Consider the following 16,785-nt stretch of genomic DNA (forward strand, 5'->3'; position numbering starts at 1 on the left):
TTTACAGATATGTTCATAAGGGCTGTACAGTACATCAGAGTTGGCAGGCATGTTCCCTGCCCATAGCAAGCTTACAATCCAGATGGAAAGACACATTAATATCATCACTGTCCTTTTTTCACAAAATATTGCCTCTTTTCTGATTGCCCATAATAATAATAATGGTGGTGTTTGTTAAGTGCTTACTATGTGCCAAGCACTGAAAAGACCCCATGAAAGCAGGACAGTGGAACAGATAAGAACAGGGACTGCTCTTTGCTCTCTCACCATCATCATCATCAATCGTATTTATTTAGCGCTTACTGTGTGCAGAGCACTGTATTAAGCACTTGGGAAGTACAAATTGGCAACATATAGAGACAGTCCCTACCCAACAGTGGGCTCACCACTTTGGATGGGGTTCAGGAAGAGCCTGGAAATCCCAATTACTAGCCAAACCAGATGTTTATAATTGAGGTCAAAGGAAGCTTACAAATATTTTAATTCATCAATGGTTGTTGCGTTGTTTATTATAAATTGCACCATTGTTTTGGGGTAAAATAAACTCACGTTTCAAGTATAAAAAAATTCCAAGAAGCTAAAAATGGATAAAATAACTTTGAGCAATAAATGTCAGTGTAAAAAGAAATGTACTGTGGCAGAGATCTGTACTCTAGAAAATTGGTAGGTGGGAAACTTGAGGATTGTGGTGGCATATGGGGCTATTATGTTTTGGATTGGTTTTTTTAGGGCTTCTCCAGATCGCAACAGAGATCTTGGATTCCAAATAAATTCCAGACTTTTGTTTATATTTGTGATCATATATATCATCAGTTTGTTTTTGTTCTACATATAGTATGAAAAACTAATGTTTATCCTCTACATACACTGGACTTGAGACTTGATTTTAATGTATTGAATTGCCTCTCAAATATATTATTTTGATTAAGTTAGAACTAATGGTCCAGGTATTTTTGAATACTCAATAATTGCTCAGAATCACAAATTAGAAAATGTAGCATTTTAGCACTTTTATTAAGGATATGTGCAAATGTAAGGATCCAATATTTAATGAAAGAATAGCCTTTATTTCATTGTTTAAAACAGAAATCTAGAATAAAGGGAATTGTTGTCAATGTAGGTTGTTCAACACTAGATGGTACTGTGCGTCAACGTAAGATCTGTCTTTGAAAAATCAGCCATTTATTTTACTTCTTAAGTCTCTTCTGAAAGCATTTATTCCAGGAAAACTGATTTCATTGGAATTTCTAAAAATATTCAAATTAATGAAAAGCTCTTACTTTCAAAATTGGTGGTGACTTGTTCATTATTGGTATTATGTCCTTTATTCTCCAGATATTCTTATAGGTTCACTTTTCCAGTCCTCCATTCAATAGTGAAGTATTACAGTTGGTAGAACCAGATAAAAATCCAAATCAAATTTGTAAAATTTCATGGCTAACAGGGATTATGAAAGACAGGGGATGTCACTTTTGTAGGTCTGTTCAGGTTTGAATCTAACTGGGCTTTTGCTTTTATGAATATATTTTGGGGGTGAGTCATAATAATAATTGTGGTATTTGTTAAGTACTTTCTATGGGCCAGGCACTTTACTAAGCTCTGGAGTGGATACAGTGAAATCAATTTGGACGCAGTCCCTGTCCCATATGGGGCTCAAATTCTCAATCCCCATTTTACGGATGAGGTAACAGAGGCACAGAGAAGCGAAGTGACTTGCCCAAGGTCACACAGGAAACATGTGGCAGAGCCGGAATTGGAATCCATGACCTTCGGACTCCCAGTCCTGTGCTTTATCCAGTATGCCAGGCTTTTTCCAGGGAGGTTCAGGAGGGTGGTCAATTGCCTGGTTTTACAAAAACCATCTCCTTTGCAACTGGTCTGTTTGCTATCCGGTACTGATTCGCTACTAGGTGCTTTTTATGTCGGTTTTTCTTTTTAGTGCCGAACCTCCTCCTGCTGCCAAGTTCACCAGCTCCGCTCTGCCCCCAGAATTCATATGGCTCTGGGAGGGGGATGCAAAGCCTCTGGACCAAGTAGGGGGTTCAGAGATTGTCCGATAGAAATGTTCTACAATGGCGTAAAATATGTCCACTTCCCCAGAAAGGCACCTGTGAGGTCATTGTGGTTATGCTGGCATAATGTGTGTGATGTGTGTGATGTCATTGTGTGTGTGATGTGTGTGATGCACAAGGGACATCAGTGTCCCCCCCCACCCCCCCCCCCCCCCCACCCACAACTGTTTTCACAGTTGGGGAAAACAGCCAGAAAAGAGATAGAGAAGACGGGAAGAGAGAGAGTGTGAAAGCGAAAGAAGCCGAGACCCATAACGAGGGAGGGAGAAAGAGAGCGAGAGCACATAAGAAAGAGGATAAGAGAAATAAAGAAGACAGAAAATGGCTCTTGGTGTCATCACTGAACCCTTCAGGCGTTAACTCTGTTAGAAACATAATAATAATAATTTTGGTATTTATTAAGTGCTTACTATGAGCCAAGCACTGTTCTAAGCACTGGGGGAGATACAAGGTAATCAGGTTGTCCCACATGGGACTCACAGTCTTAATCCCCATTTTACAGATGAGGTAACTGAGGCACAGAGAAGTTAAGTGACTTGCCCAAAATCACACAGCTGATAAGTGGCGCAGTCAAGATTAGAACCCATGACCTCTGACTCCCAAGCCTGTGCTCTTTCCACTGAGCCACACTACACAGAGAAGCACACCCACAGAGACATAACTGCATTCACCAGGACATCTCCCTTCAGAACAGCTGGCTACAACAGGCCTGGAACGCCCTCCCTCCACACATCCACCAAGCTAGCTCTCTTCCTCCCTTCAAAGCCCTACTGAGAGCTCACCTCCTCCAAAAGGCCTTCCCAGACTGAGCCTCCTTTTTCCTCTCCTCCTCCTCATCCCCCCGCCCTAGCTCCTTCCCCTTCCCACAGCACCTGTATATATGTTTGTACAGATTTATTACTCTATTGGACATATTTACTATTGTATTTATTTTATTAATGTAAGACTGTGAGCCCCCTGTGGGACAACCTGATCACCTTGTAACCTCCCCAGCGCTTAGAACAGTGCTTTGCACATAATAAGCGCTTAATAAATGCTATCATTATTTAGCTCTAATTCTATTTATTCTGACAACTTGACACCTGTCCACAGGTTTTGTTTTGTATCTGTCTCCCCCTTCTAGACTGTGAGCCCTTTGTTGGGTAGGGACCATCTCTATATGTTGCCAACTTGTACTTCCCAAGCTCTTAGTACAGCGCTCTGCACACAGTAAGTGCTCAATAAATACGATTGAATGAATGAACAGGGAGACTCATTGTTTTCTCTGCTGCTGTAGTCATCATATTCAAACTAGAGCTGCTGCCATTACTGATATTTTTGCTGGAGGTGATCTCCTGGGGGTTTCTAGTCCAGGGAACTGGAGGTAGAGTAACCTGTCTGGGAAATCCACGGAGAGCCCTCTCCTCAACAGCGACAGTAGCAGTGACCAAATATATATAGTCCAGAATAGGGCTGTGGAAGAGCAGTGTGGCCTGGAGGAAAGAGAACAGGTTTGGGATTAAGAGGACCAGGTTCTAATCCTGGCTCTGCCCCTGGGCTGCTGAGTGACCTTAAGCAAGTCACTTCACTTCTCTGGACATCAGTCACCTCATAATTATAATGGCATTTATTAAGCACTTACTATGTGCAAAGCACTGTTCTAAGCTCTGGGAGGTTACAAGGTAATCAGGTTGTCCCACGTGGGGCTCACAGTTTTAATCCCCATTTTACAGATGAGGTAACTGAGGCCCAGAGAAGTTAAGTGACTTGCCCAAAGTCACACAGCTGACAATTGGCAGAGCTGGGATTTGAACCCATGACCTCTGACTCCAAAGCCCGTGCTCTTTCCACTGAGCCACGCTGCTCATCTGTAAGAGGGGGATTCAGTGCCTTCGACTGTGAGCTCTGTGTGCGATAGGGACTGTGTCCAATCTGATTACTTTGTGTATGCCCCAATGCTTAGTATACAGTGTTATTAAATACCATTAGTATTACTACTATCTAATAGTAGTAGTAATATTAATAACAATGAGAGATTCACTTGGGGAAGGGAGATCTGACCACCTCTTTTCCTCTCGTTGCCTCTCTCCCACTCTTGCATTGGGTTGCCAAGGCCACTTCTATTATACCTGCCAAAGTGAAATTATGGGAGATCCAGTCAGTCATCTTTTCAGTGTTGGGCAGAAACCTGGATATGTCCTACACAATGAGTGACTCCTGGAAATGTAATTTTAGCTCTGATTAGTAAAATGGGTCTTCCATATCAGTTATATATGAAAGATATATAATATGAAGCTCTTTCTGTGTGCAACAATAATAATAATGGCATTTATTAAGCACTTACTATGTGCAAAGCACTGTTCTAAGCACTGAGGAGGATACAAGATGATCAGGTTGTCCCACGTGGGGCTCATAGTCTTCATCCCCATTTGACAGATGAGGGAACTGAGGCCCAGAGAAGTGAAGTGACTTGCCCAAAGTCCCACAGCTGACAAGTGGCGGAGCTGGGATTTGAACCCTTGACCTCTGACTCCGAAGCCCGGGCTCTATCCACTGAGCCACGAGTTCAGTAATCATGAATTAATTTTGGTTCTTTGCATCCGGGTTCCTCCAGTCTCTTGTTCCTGGACTTTTTAGTTCTTTTGACTTAGGCTTTTCGAATTTTTCCTGCCACTTCAGGTCGGTGAATGGTTAATCATCAACTGGGGCACATGGTTGTCTACTCTTTACTTTAAAACCTCCGAATATGGAAATTAAGCCATTTCCCTTCGTAGTCTACAGTAATGTTTTTAGCAATCTATTATTCCCTAAGTCCAGCCCAAAATGTTTTCTGCCTTAAAGTCCATTTGTTTTTGGTTGGTTCCAAAACATTTGGTTAACTATGTATCTTTTATCAGCTCAGAATTTTTTTTTAATCTTGCACATAACATTATCATTCAAAAACTCATTCCTTCTCGCCATAATCAATTACTCTGTTAGCTCCCAAACTAAAAGATTACATTTTTTCTTGAAAGGTCTCTTGGTACCGTATTTTGGGATGTAAAGCAGATGGATGCAGTGGAAAAGTAAGACTAAACAATGATCATCTTTCAAATTCAGGAGAAATGGTAAGCTAAAGTTGAAATGTATACACATCATGCACCCTTGCAATGTTTTTCATAACTAAGTTTTTTTATTAAGTCCCATAAAGGTTAGGTTGAGTCTTAAATTATATTAATGTAGTGAGTAAAATGTTTTGCTATAAAGCTTTACTTACAAAGTTTACATTTTCACCTTGATGAAACATAAGCTTGAAATACATTTTTGCCAACAGATACCAGCTGATGGGAAAAGCATTTTGGAAGTCAAAGATTTAGAGGCCAATGAAAAATACATATTTGCGGTTGCTGCATATTCCTCAGATGGAAAACTTGTTGGGAATGCTGTTGGGGAAACGACTAAACCAATCCTTGCATATTCACCTCTTTCTACTATTACTGTTCGGACATTCTTGACTCAGGTAGGAAGATTTTTATCTATCACTTTTAATCTTCTTTACTTCATTAATAAGCTGTTATTGGGTAAAAAACTAAGATTTGCAGCACTAAGAATTTCCCATCGTTATAATTTTATCTTAATATAAATCAAATAGTTCTGTATCTCCTCAGACTGTTCCCCCTTGTTGTACTTATGTTTCTGCCCTCAATCAATTAAGCTTCATGGGGGATAGGGATTGTGTCCAACCTGATTAATTCTTACCTACCCCATTGCTTAGAATAGTGCTTGGCACAGAGTAGGTGTTTAACAAAGGCCATAATAATATTATAATTTTTAAATAAAAGATCAGATTTGAATTCAGTAAATCAGAATTTTTAGAAAAGTACATCATCATCATCATCAATTGTATTTATTGAGTGCTTACTGTGTGCAGAGCACTGTACTAAGCGCTTGGGAAGTACAAGTTGGCAACACATAGAGACAGTCCCTACCCAACAGTGGGCTCACAGTCTAAAAGGATTCCTTGATCTACATGATCAAGGAATTAGGTTTGATCTATTATAGGTTTTTGTTCTAGGTTTCTGGGCTTTGAAAAGCTGAATTATAATAATACTTTATATTCATATAGTGCTTTTATTTTTCCAAAACATTTCCCCAGGAATTTTCTCATTTTCTCCTCACCGCATTCTCTGTGGTAGGAAGGAGCAGGTATTATTAATCCCATTTTACAGGTCAAGAAACTGAAGGACGAAGTCTTACTTGGGACTGGTGGCAGAACTGAAAGTAGAACCTAGGTCTCCTGACTCCCAGCCCCATGCTTTTTCCACTAGACCATGCTGTATTAAACTCTCCTTAGCATCTCCTGATTCCTTTCAGCTTTCACTCCTTCCCTGTACAATAGCCCAGAAAGTGTCAGTCATAACCAGAGAAGAATGAATTGAATTTCATATTTTTGGCCTGGGAAATCTGATTGTTTCTCCTGGAGCAGATTGTTCATTATAACAATATTTATAACAAATGGAGTGCACTGCAGAGATAGATGGAAATGAAATTAATTTGGCTCAGCTGTGATCTTTGCTTTGCATATGACAATTTGAAATATTCTTTTAGATTTTTCAAATTTTCATGCGATTTAAGTATGTCAGATGGTTAAAATTTTGCCAGCGAACAAAATTAACGTAGTTTGATAATGTAAAGTCAGAATAGAATTCAGTCGCCGTGTTTGGAATTAGTGATTAAAAACACCTTCTTGTAATTAACGTCATGTCATGTGTGTATGTATAACAGATACACAAAACTAATTTTAGGAATCAATTTTTCTCTTGTAGGTTGCTTATCAGATTGGTAGCTATACATTAGCGAAGAGGGCATTTTCACCCATTTGGGATTATTTTGTCTCAATTCCTTCTTCACCATCTACTAATATATCAGTGGTTTCTTTGAGTAGTAAATTGAGCATTTCACAATTCAGGTAATGGCAAACAGTATTTTCAAATACTATAAATGGGAGGCATTGTCTATAGTTGATGGCCCTGACTGAATTTGTCATTTAAATGCTTTATTAAAATGCATCAATTTTTTTACACAATAATTAATTATTAATTCCTGTTTTCTCTTTGCAAAATTTTTTCTTATTGGAAATAGCAAATCAGAAAATCTTGCAATTATTGATGTTCAGCAAAAATCATTTATGGAAATAACCATATTGACCCTAGAGCCTTAATTTCTTAATTGCCTTTTCATTTTTCATTATATTTCTTTATGCATAAATTGCCATAGTGTTGAGCTTTCTGTGTAAGTTTAATAAGGCTAAACCATATGTTAAATATATGTGAAGTGCTCTAGACATAGTAAGTATGCACTAAATGCTGCTAACCTTTATAATTCAGTTTTTAACCTACTTTAATATTTTATAGGTTAATTCCTGAAATCCTGTCACAAACGTCTTCTATCCTCCTATACCTTTTTCTCCGAAGCATTTTTATAACTAGTGACATTATTATTAAAGAAAAAAATCTCTTCTGTGATGCTGTTTGTGGTAATGACATGTATTGTTGTCAACAAGTAAGTGACATGAAATTATTTTTATAGGTGCTTTTTCTTTTCTTTAACGCTTAATAAGTGGGGTTTTTTTTAAAGGCACACTTAGGTGGCCTACCTCTGTATCCTCTACTGAATTTTCTACGTTCTTGATACTCAGATTTTAAATCATGTCTTAATTGAGACATGGAAATCCCCTGTTTTATCAGTTCTCTATAACCAGTGTCATAAAGTAGGGATTTGTGATATATCCAACTGTACTCGATTTCTTCTATGGACCCTGATGGAGGCTGAAAGTTGGCCTCGGTTATGAATATACTTACAATCCTCCTGGACATTCTTTCAACTAGATGGGATCTGAACATCATTGAAAGTCATAGAGGCAGTCATTAGACATTTGCTATATATGGATGAAAATGATTCTGGTATCAAAGAACTTCTTGGAGTGAAACAAGCGTGGCCTCATTATCACCTTGCTAATCCTCATGGATCTGCAAAAATAATGCTTACGAGATGGAACGTAGAGCGAGTTAAGGAATCTGAGGGCTAAGGGGAGGGATCCTAAGACTGAAGAGATACAAGTCTACCAAGGGCTTTTCTGAATCCCTGGAAAGGGTGTGCTCACTCATATAAACAGTCAAAACACATCTTAAGAGAAAAGGTCATTCCATCATTTCAGTAACCTTTTTCAACAGTTCTACGTGACCCTTTTCCCCCATCACTGTCAGAGTGAAACAGGTTCATGTGATAGGTCCAGTCCTATTCAATCTGTTCTCTGCTGACATACTTCAGGATGCAGCTATAGAGATGCAAGCAGGCATCAAAGTAAACTTCTGATCCACTGGGAAATGTCTCCTGTTCAAAACACTAAGAGCATCATCAAAAACCTTTGAGGCAGTGACTTAGGAGCTGCTTTGCAAAGATGTCTGTCTATGCTCCAGAAGCACATACATGGGAGGACTGGCAACTGATTATGAATCAGCATAGCAATATGGTCTGACAATACATTTAAGGAAAATGGAAGTCATGTACCACCTTCTACCACCCCCAACCCCACAGCACTTAGAGTGCATATCTTTAAATTATGTATTATAAATCACTTATTCATATTAATGCCTGTCTTCCCCTCTAGCCAGTAAGTTCATTCTGGACACGGAACATACCTCCTAATTCTGTTTTATTGTACTCTCCCAAGCAAGTAGTACAGTGCTTTGCATATACTAAGTGCTCAAGATATACCATTGATTGATTGTCAACACTATTTAAGTTCATCTCATGGTCCAGTATGCGTTTTAAAATTTCTTTTAGTTGTACTTTTTACCGAGAGCCAGTTATTTACCATCATATATTTTTGCACTTTTTCATTTTCTTCCACTCAGTCCATTTTCCTTATTTAATTTCATGTGTTTCTTCCTTCGTTGTATCGTATCTGAAAGCGAAAACAATTCAAGAGTGGAGATAATGTTATTCCAACAGTTACTTGGCTGGAAGTCTAGTCTATGTGAAATGTCCAATTATCACTTCTTTAAACTCTTGGTGTCCATAATTCTTTGCTCTATCTGGAAGAAAACTTGTTTCATGTCTAAGATTTACCAGACTTAGCCGTAAATTTAAATGGAGAAAAAAAATGCCCAAGTAGTATTACGCTACCCCCGAGTTATAGAATTCACTACATTCACTACACTAGAGAAGCAGTGTGGCTCAGTGGAAAGAGCCCGGGCTTTGGAGTCGAGATCATGGGTTCGAGTCCCGGCTCCACCACTTGTCTGCTGTGTGACCTTGGGCAAGTCATTTAACTTCTCTGAGCCTCAGTTACCTCATCTGTAAAATGGGGATTAAGACTGTGAGCCCCACATGGGACAACTTGATCACCTTGTATCCTCCCAGCGCTTTAAACAGTGCCTTGCACGTAGTAAGCACTTAACAAATGCCATCATCATTATTATTATTGTTATTATTATTACATTTGACCTGTTTTCAGATTAGTATAGTGCTCTAAAACAATGCAACCAGATCCACACACTTTGCTCCTCCAACACCAGTCTACTCTCTGTACCTACATCTTGTCTATCCAGCCACGGATTCCTTGCCCATGTCCTGTGTCTGGCCTGGAACTCCCTCCCCTTACATATCTGTTATACCACCACTCTCCCCAACTTCAATCACATCTCCTAAAGTCACATTTCCAAGAGGCCTTTCTTAACTAAGCCCTTATTTCCCCTACTCACTCTACCAAATACATCACCTACGCACTAGAATCCGTACTTCTTATACGCTTGGTAGTCACCCCATCTTCAGCTCTGCAGCACTTATGCACATATCCTTACAGTCTGCCATTTCCCCTTTCTGTAATTTATTTTAATATATATCCCCCACCCCTAGACTGTAAGCTCCTTGTGGGCAGGGATTGTGCCTGCCAACTCCACTCTATTATACTTTCCCAAGTATCTAGTATAGTGCTCTGAAACCAGTAAATGCTCAATAAATACCATTAATTAGTTGATACTGGACTACTGTTTTGTTTAAATTTACCAAACATTCAAGTGATCCGTTACCAGATGGTACAGTTTTCTGAAAATTTCCCCATTTGGCTGGGAAATTCTTTAGGTAGTCTATCAGAGAATTTGGGATCTGCCAAAAGTGGTAAAATATTTTCAGGTAGTTGTATTTCTGTTTATTTTTCAGGAACATGTTTGACAGTATTACCAACGGATCTCTGAAAAGATAGTTTCATTAGAGGAATTCATTTACAAAGTGAATTCACATAGTTTATTACCAAAAGGACTTAAGTTTAATCCTCAGTTCTTTCTAGAATGACAGAATTTCATATTTTAGATTCATGAACACTGTTTTTTCTAAAACTTCTTAGGTACTAGAGGCCAGTGACTTCTTCCAAATTTAGACCTCATTTATAACAATGACGTTGTCCTTATTCCACAAGGATCTTGTCTTCCTTTATGGAGACGAGGAATTTAAGTAATAGCTGCTGCGGCCATGTAACCTGTATGTTCTTTGATTTGCAGGTTGGTAGACTAGCTGAATGTGAGAGATTGCTAGTGGCAATTGAACTTAGTACCTGGTTAAATGATGCAAATTATGTCCTGCAAGCTGTTGTTCAATGTTATGGTCTACTTGCTCCCATAATCTATCACAATATCGCTTTGGTGCCAGTTATACAGGTAAGAGCATTTTGATAAAGCACAGTTTATTGTCTGATTTTTTTTTCTCTATCTCAACTGGGAGAATTTAGTGGTACTGTTACACACATTTCCCCTCATTTTGTTGCTGGTAGTATTGCCAAGAAGTCTTAATAATAATAATAATAATAATAATAATGGCATTTGTTAAGCACTTACTATGTGCAAAGCACTGTTCTAAGCACTGGGGGGGATACAAGGTGATTAGATTGTCTCACATGGGGCTCGCAGACTTAATCCCCATTTTACAGATGAGGGAACTGAGGCTCGAGAAGTTAAGTGACTTGCCCAAGGTCACACAGCAGACATGTGGTGGACCCGGGATCAGAACCCATGACCTCTGACTCCCAAACCCGGGCTCTTTCCACTGAGCCATGCTGCTTCTCTGGGTCTTGGTTGGTCAACCAAATTCATACTGAAAGTCAAAGGTTAATGGTTAAAACTTGAACTAAGTACAGATCTTCACTTAATATAAAATCTTCACGTACTATAAAATTATAGTGAAAGTAGGGATAAATAATGAATATCTATTTTCAGATAATTCTCTACAGTCTTGTCAATTTGTGTAATTTTCAGGTCCTGATTAAATGCTTGGCAGTTCTGCAGGAAATCCCAGGCACCATCTTTGTAAAGAAACAGACTGGGACTTTTGAGAGTATACAGCACATGATAGCTTGCTCAGTCTTTTACACAGCCAAGGTAATGATTTCTTTATACTATGAGGATCAGTGATCCCGATTCTTGACACACACCGGGGAGGGCTTGTTTGTTCTTCTGAGGGGATGCTGCGCAATGCAGTAGCTCGTTATGTGCAGGGACTCCCCATTAAATATTTCCCATTGTTTCTCAGCAGTGACCTCTTAAACTTACATTACTCTTGTGTTTTTCAAAGAAATTGAAAAATAATGCTCATTATTGAAGAGAAGAAAATGCAAGAGCAATGAGTAAATAGTAAATGTTTCATTAGGTACTTCGCTCATGGAAGGAGTATGAGCTAGCAGTAATTATTATAAATTATGGAAAAAAAATGTTGGATTCCTCCGGCCTGTTATGCACAAACTTGTCTACACTATCAAAGAGCAGTATGATTGATGATGAACAAGATGACACACTGGAGGAGGTAGTCTTTTGCTTATTTTCTTATTGCCAGCTTGTACTTCCCAAGCACTTAGAACAGTGCTCTGCACACAGTAAGCGCTCAATAAATACGATTGATTATTTTCTTTGGCAGTCACCATTATTATCAAAAGTATTTCTTGAGCTCCTCCTATGTGAATTGGATGCTTGGAAATTTATAGAACAAAGAAAGAGATGGTCTCTGCCCTCAAGCAGTTTAAATTTATTATTTCAAGTGGAACAGGAATTGAGCAAGAAGAAAGGACTAATTTGCTGTAGTTCTATAACGAGGGAACCATTTCTATTCTTGAAACAATCTAGTGACCTTTTTGGACTATTCAATGGTCTTTAATATGATATTAGTTAATATTGTATTTAAGCGCTTACTGTGTGCCAGTTACTGTATTAAGACTGGGGTAATTACAACTTAATCAGGTTGGACATAGTTCATGTCCCACATGGGGTTCACAGTCTTAATGCCCATTCGACAGATGTGGTAACTGAGTCACAGAGATGTTACATGACTTGGCAAGGTCACACAACAGTCACGTGATGGAGCCACGGTTAGAACCTAGGCTCTTCTGACTCCCAGGCTGATGCTCTATCCAGTAAGCCATGCTGCTTTTCAGGTTGTAATCTCCTTTCTTTTGTGAAGACATTGATTATAGAGGGGAAACCAACTTCTTGCCTAGTCAGGCCTTGCCAGTAAAGAGGCCACTTTAATAGCAACTGAATCATTTCTTATTCAGTGGTAAAATTCAAGTCAGAAGGAAAATATTTTTCTGGGTTTCCAGTTGTGAATGTCTGTAGTATGCACAGAGGCACAGGAAGAAAATTCATTTTTTCTTCAGAATGCAATTACTAGATCACCAACGATTCATTCAGTCAGGCACAATTCCTCCAGGAGGTAGTCAAAATAGTATTTACCAAGCATTAAGAATGTGCATAGCACTCTACTAAGCGCTTAGAAAGAATACACGGTTGGAAGTTGCCCCAGCAATAAGCATAATTTCATGACCCTGATTAAATGATCTTGCAAGTTTCCTGCTAGTCTCCCAGTTGTGTGATTCTATTGTATTTCAATTGCTTTGTCAATTATGTTCTGCATTAGCCTAAGTGTGGAGATGTAAGTTTGAAATCACGATTCAGTTTTATTAGAACCAAATGAAATTTGTATCATGAAAATCTCCCCAATGTTTGTTTCTAGGGTGCTCCTACTAAGAAATCTTTGAAGAAGAAGACACAGTTATCTGAAAAAATAAGTGAACAGCTGAACATTCTGGAAAATAACATGCTCAAGCTTACAAAACAACGTACTTATTCAGTTTAATCAAAATACATTTTGAATTATAGAAAGCTTTTGTTGAGATACAGCGAGCAATGGATATGTCAGGACCTTGCATTGAACTCACAGAAAGATTTAATTTAACTTGCTAGTGATTTTGTCTTTGGTCACTATTTTGAAACCATCTCTAAAAATTTACAGTACACTCAATTTTGTACTTTTCAAAATCTGGTTAGTTTTTAGTGACGAGCAGTGTCAACAAATGTTGAGGGGCAAAGACCATGAATTTGTGAGAGTCCTTACTATAATAATAATTTATGATATTTGTAAAGCGGTTACTATGTGCTGAGCACTGTTCTTGGCGCTGGGGTAGATGCAAGGTAAACGGGTTGTCCCGTGGGGGACTCATAGTTTTAATCCCCATTTTACAGATGAGGTACCTGAAGCACAGAGAAGTTAAGCGGCTTGCCCAAGGTCACACAGCAGACAAGTGCGGAGCAAATCAAAAGCTACCTGTAGTCCTATGAAATTTAAAAATTATGTTTTTTTGCAAGAGAGTGGAGCCTCATTAGGGATCATCTTTCCACTTAACTTGATCAATTTGGAAGAAATTATGGCTTCTGTTGTTACCTTTTTATGTTAAACATGAAATCAGAGGTCAGATGATGTATAGGATAAGTATGCTGATAGGAGTTAAATCCTATTTGAATTTGAATGAGGATTTGAATCTCTTTTGTTGTTTATAGCCAAGTCTTTGGGGGTATCCAAGGTTCCACTAGCCAAGAGGAGGCTCTCCTTGGATCTGTGGATCTTGTTATTATTATTATATAGTATATTATTATTACTATTAATGGTATTTGTTATGTGCCAGTCACTGTACTAAGCACCGGGGTGGATACAAGCAGATTGGGTTGGACACAGTCCCTCCCTGTCCCACGTGGGGCTCACAGCTCACAGTCTGTCCCCATTTTATGGATGAGGGAACTGAGGCCCAGGGAAGGGAAGTGACTTGCCCAAGGTCACACAGCAGACAAGCGGCAGAGTTGGGATTAGAACCCATGACCTTCTGATTCCCAGGCCTTTGGTCTAACCACTATGCCATGCTGCTTCTCTGTCTCTTGTCAAGAGGATCTTCTTGTCTCTGATCTCCTTGTCCCCCTTAACTCCTTCTTATTGCTCGTTATTATACATTATGAGCCCAAGAGGTGTCTGAGAACCCTTTTCTCCTACTCTCCCTCCCTTCCTTACTTGTCCTTTTCTCTGTGCTCCTGTTCTTTTCAAATTAAATCCACCAATCAAGCCCAGTTCTCCAGTCTCTTCCCCTGACCCCATTCAACCTGGAGAAATGTTCTATTCTGCCGACTTAAAAAATGAATGTAGAACAATTTATAGAGGTACGGTTTAATTATAATGTATTAATGAAACGTGGATTTCTCAAATGAAAGTCACTTCAAAGCATAACTATTTAACATACCTGAGAAAACAATTCCATAAAAAGTTTCATTATACATTACTCTTCTCAATAGGGAAATGACTTCAGAATACTTCACCTGTTTAATGGCAGATAACTATTTTCTCTGCATAACGTTTTCAGAAACTGTTAAAAGAAATGATATAACAGATCATTGGATTTTTTTCTCATTTTTGAGGGTGACCCATTACTTTAAATTATGAATGAAGAATTGTTTTTCCTTTCTTTTTCAGTTTAATGAAGAATTTATGATGCTTTGGGTTTTCCTTAGTATTGTGTTAACTATATATATATTTTTTTAAATTTAGATCATGGATCAGATCTTTTGTGTGTAGACGATCCCATATTTCTCTACCCTATAGTTTTTAACTGGACAACAAAATGTGCCCTCAGAGAAGGTAGGATAATTCCAACTATTTATTGCTTTGCATTATCTGCTCCATCCTAAGAGCTGCTGGGAGCAGGGATGCCAACTGTTCATTTTATGCTTAAGGACAAACAAGGTGTGAGGTTTCCAAGGGTGAAGAAAATCCCTGGCTGTCACTGGGGATTGGTGGAGGAGAGAAAAGCCCCTTCCCTAACTATAGGCCCTGACAGGTGGTCCAGAAAAGTCCTTAGCTGAGGCCAGAGACCAGGGGAATGTGGAGGATTGACAAGGTGGACAGAGAGAAGGGAAGGAAGCTGAAATGGGAAGGAAAGAGATGGGAAGCAGGATGGTGTAGTGATCCTGGCAGATCCAGGATTAGAACCCATGACTTTCTGACTTTCAGGCCTGTGCTGTAGCCACTATGCCATGCTGCTTCCCTGTAGTAATAATAATAACAATGATGGCATTTATTAAGCATTTACTATGTGCAAAGCACTATTCTAAGCGCTGGGGAGGTTACAGGGTGATCAGGTTGTCCCACGGGGGGGCTCACAGTCTTAACCCCCATTTTACAGAGGAGAAACTGAGGCACAGAGAAGTTGTGACTTGCCCAAAGTCACACAGCTGACAATTGGCGGAGACGGGGTTTGAACCCATGACTTCTGACTCCAAAGCCCGGGCTGTTTCTACTGAGCCATGCTGTAGTAGGAGTAGCATCAGCAGTGGCCACACAATACGGTGGCTGCAGCCCTGAAGTTGCACAGTAGCTTGTAGAGCCATTGCAGTAGCTTCTGAGGCTAGATGGTAGCCTCCACCAAGGCAGTCTGGAGGGGGTCGTGAATAAGATGACCCCCCCTGACTTGCCCCACTCGGTTGCAGGCCGGGCTGGGGAGGTGCAACCTACCAGTCAGGGGCAAAAAGTGGAGTTTGTTTTTTTTTTAAATGGTACTTAAGTACTTACTTTGTGCCAGGCACTGTTCTAAGATAGGTTGGACACAGTCCCTGTCCCACATTCATTAAATTGTATTTATTGAACGCTTTACTGTGTGCAAAGCACTGTAGTAAGTGCTTAGGAGAGTACAGTATAACATCAGACACATTCCTTGCCCATAACAAACTTACAGTCTAGAGATGGGACTTGGAATCTTAGTCCCCATTTTACCGATGAGGTAACTGAGGCACAGAGAAGTGAAGTGATTTGCCCATGGTCACACAGCAGACCGGTGGTGGTCAGGATTAGAACCCAGGTCCTTCTGATGCCCAGGCTCTATCCACTAGGCCACAATCTGTACTCCACTCTTCTCTCCACATGGGCAGGACATCATAGCTGTGACTGTCCATCCTGCCCAAAATATCAAAGCGAATGGCTTCCAATCGTGCCAATCGCATGGGAACCTACATGGATCTGGTACTTCATTTACTAACTTGGTGGCATTCCCAAGCGCTTAGTATAGTGCTCTGCACACAGTAAGCGCTCAGTAAATACAATTGATGATGATGATGATGATGAGGGTGGATTCTCAGTTGTGAGCTTCCCAGTGTATTTTGTTCAAGCTGCAGCTGCTCTTCAGTTGGGAAGGACCAAACACCTATTATCACTGAAGGTTAATGGGCTTGAGCACTGGTGAAATATCCACTAATATTAATGCTTAGTTATGATTAGAATATTTGCAGTCGAAAATGTAACACTAACCGATCGCCAGGAAGGAAGTATTTCTTGCCCTTTTCTAGTTGCCTGGTCAGTGCTTAGAACTTCAACAGTTCCCAAATTGTGATTTACC

At 39.6% G+C, this 16,785-nt stretch overlaps 1 protein-coding gene across 1 annotated transcript in view; it reads left to right on the forward strand.

The window, feature by feature from the left end:
* Positions 1-16,785, forward strand: part of CFAP54 (cilia and flagella associated protein 54) — a 186,264-nt gene that overhangs the window by 53,505 nt on the left and 115,974 nt on the right. The window contains exons 22-30 of the mRNA XM_038756067.1: positions 5,066-5,158; positions 5,365-5,550; positions 6,857-6,999; positions 7,445-7,592; positions 10,592-10,747; positions 11,342-11,464; positions 11,733-11,885; positions 13,089-13,194; positions 14,946-15,035. Coding sequence (XP_038611995.1) covers positions 5,066-5,158; positions 5,365-5,550; positions 6,857-6,999; positions 7,445-7,592; positions 10,592-10,747; positions 11,342-11,464; positions 11,733-11,885; positions 13,089-13,194; positions 14,946-15,035 — 1,198 coding nt within the window. The remainder of the gene's footprint in view (positions 1-5,065; positions 5,159-5,364; positions 5,551-6,856; positions 7,000-7,444; positions 7,593-10,591; positions 10,748-11,341; positions 11,465-11,732; positions 11,886-13,088; positions 13,195-14,945; positions 15,036-16,785) is intronic.

The sequence above is a fragment of the Tachyglossus aculeatus genome, chromosome 14 (genome assembly GCF_015852505.1).
Source record: "Tachyglossus aculeatus isolate mTacAcu1 chromosome 14, mTacAcu1.pri, whole genome shotgun sequence".
Lineage (NCBI taxonomy): Eukaryota > Metazoa > Chordata > Mammalia > Monotremata > Tachyglossidae > Tachyglossus > Tachyglossus aculeatus.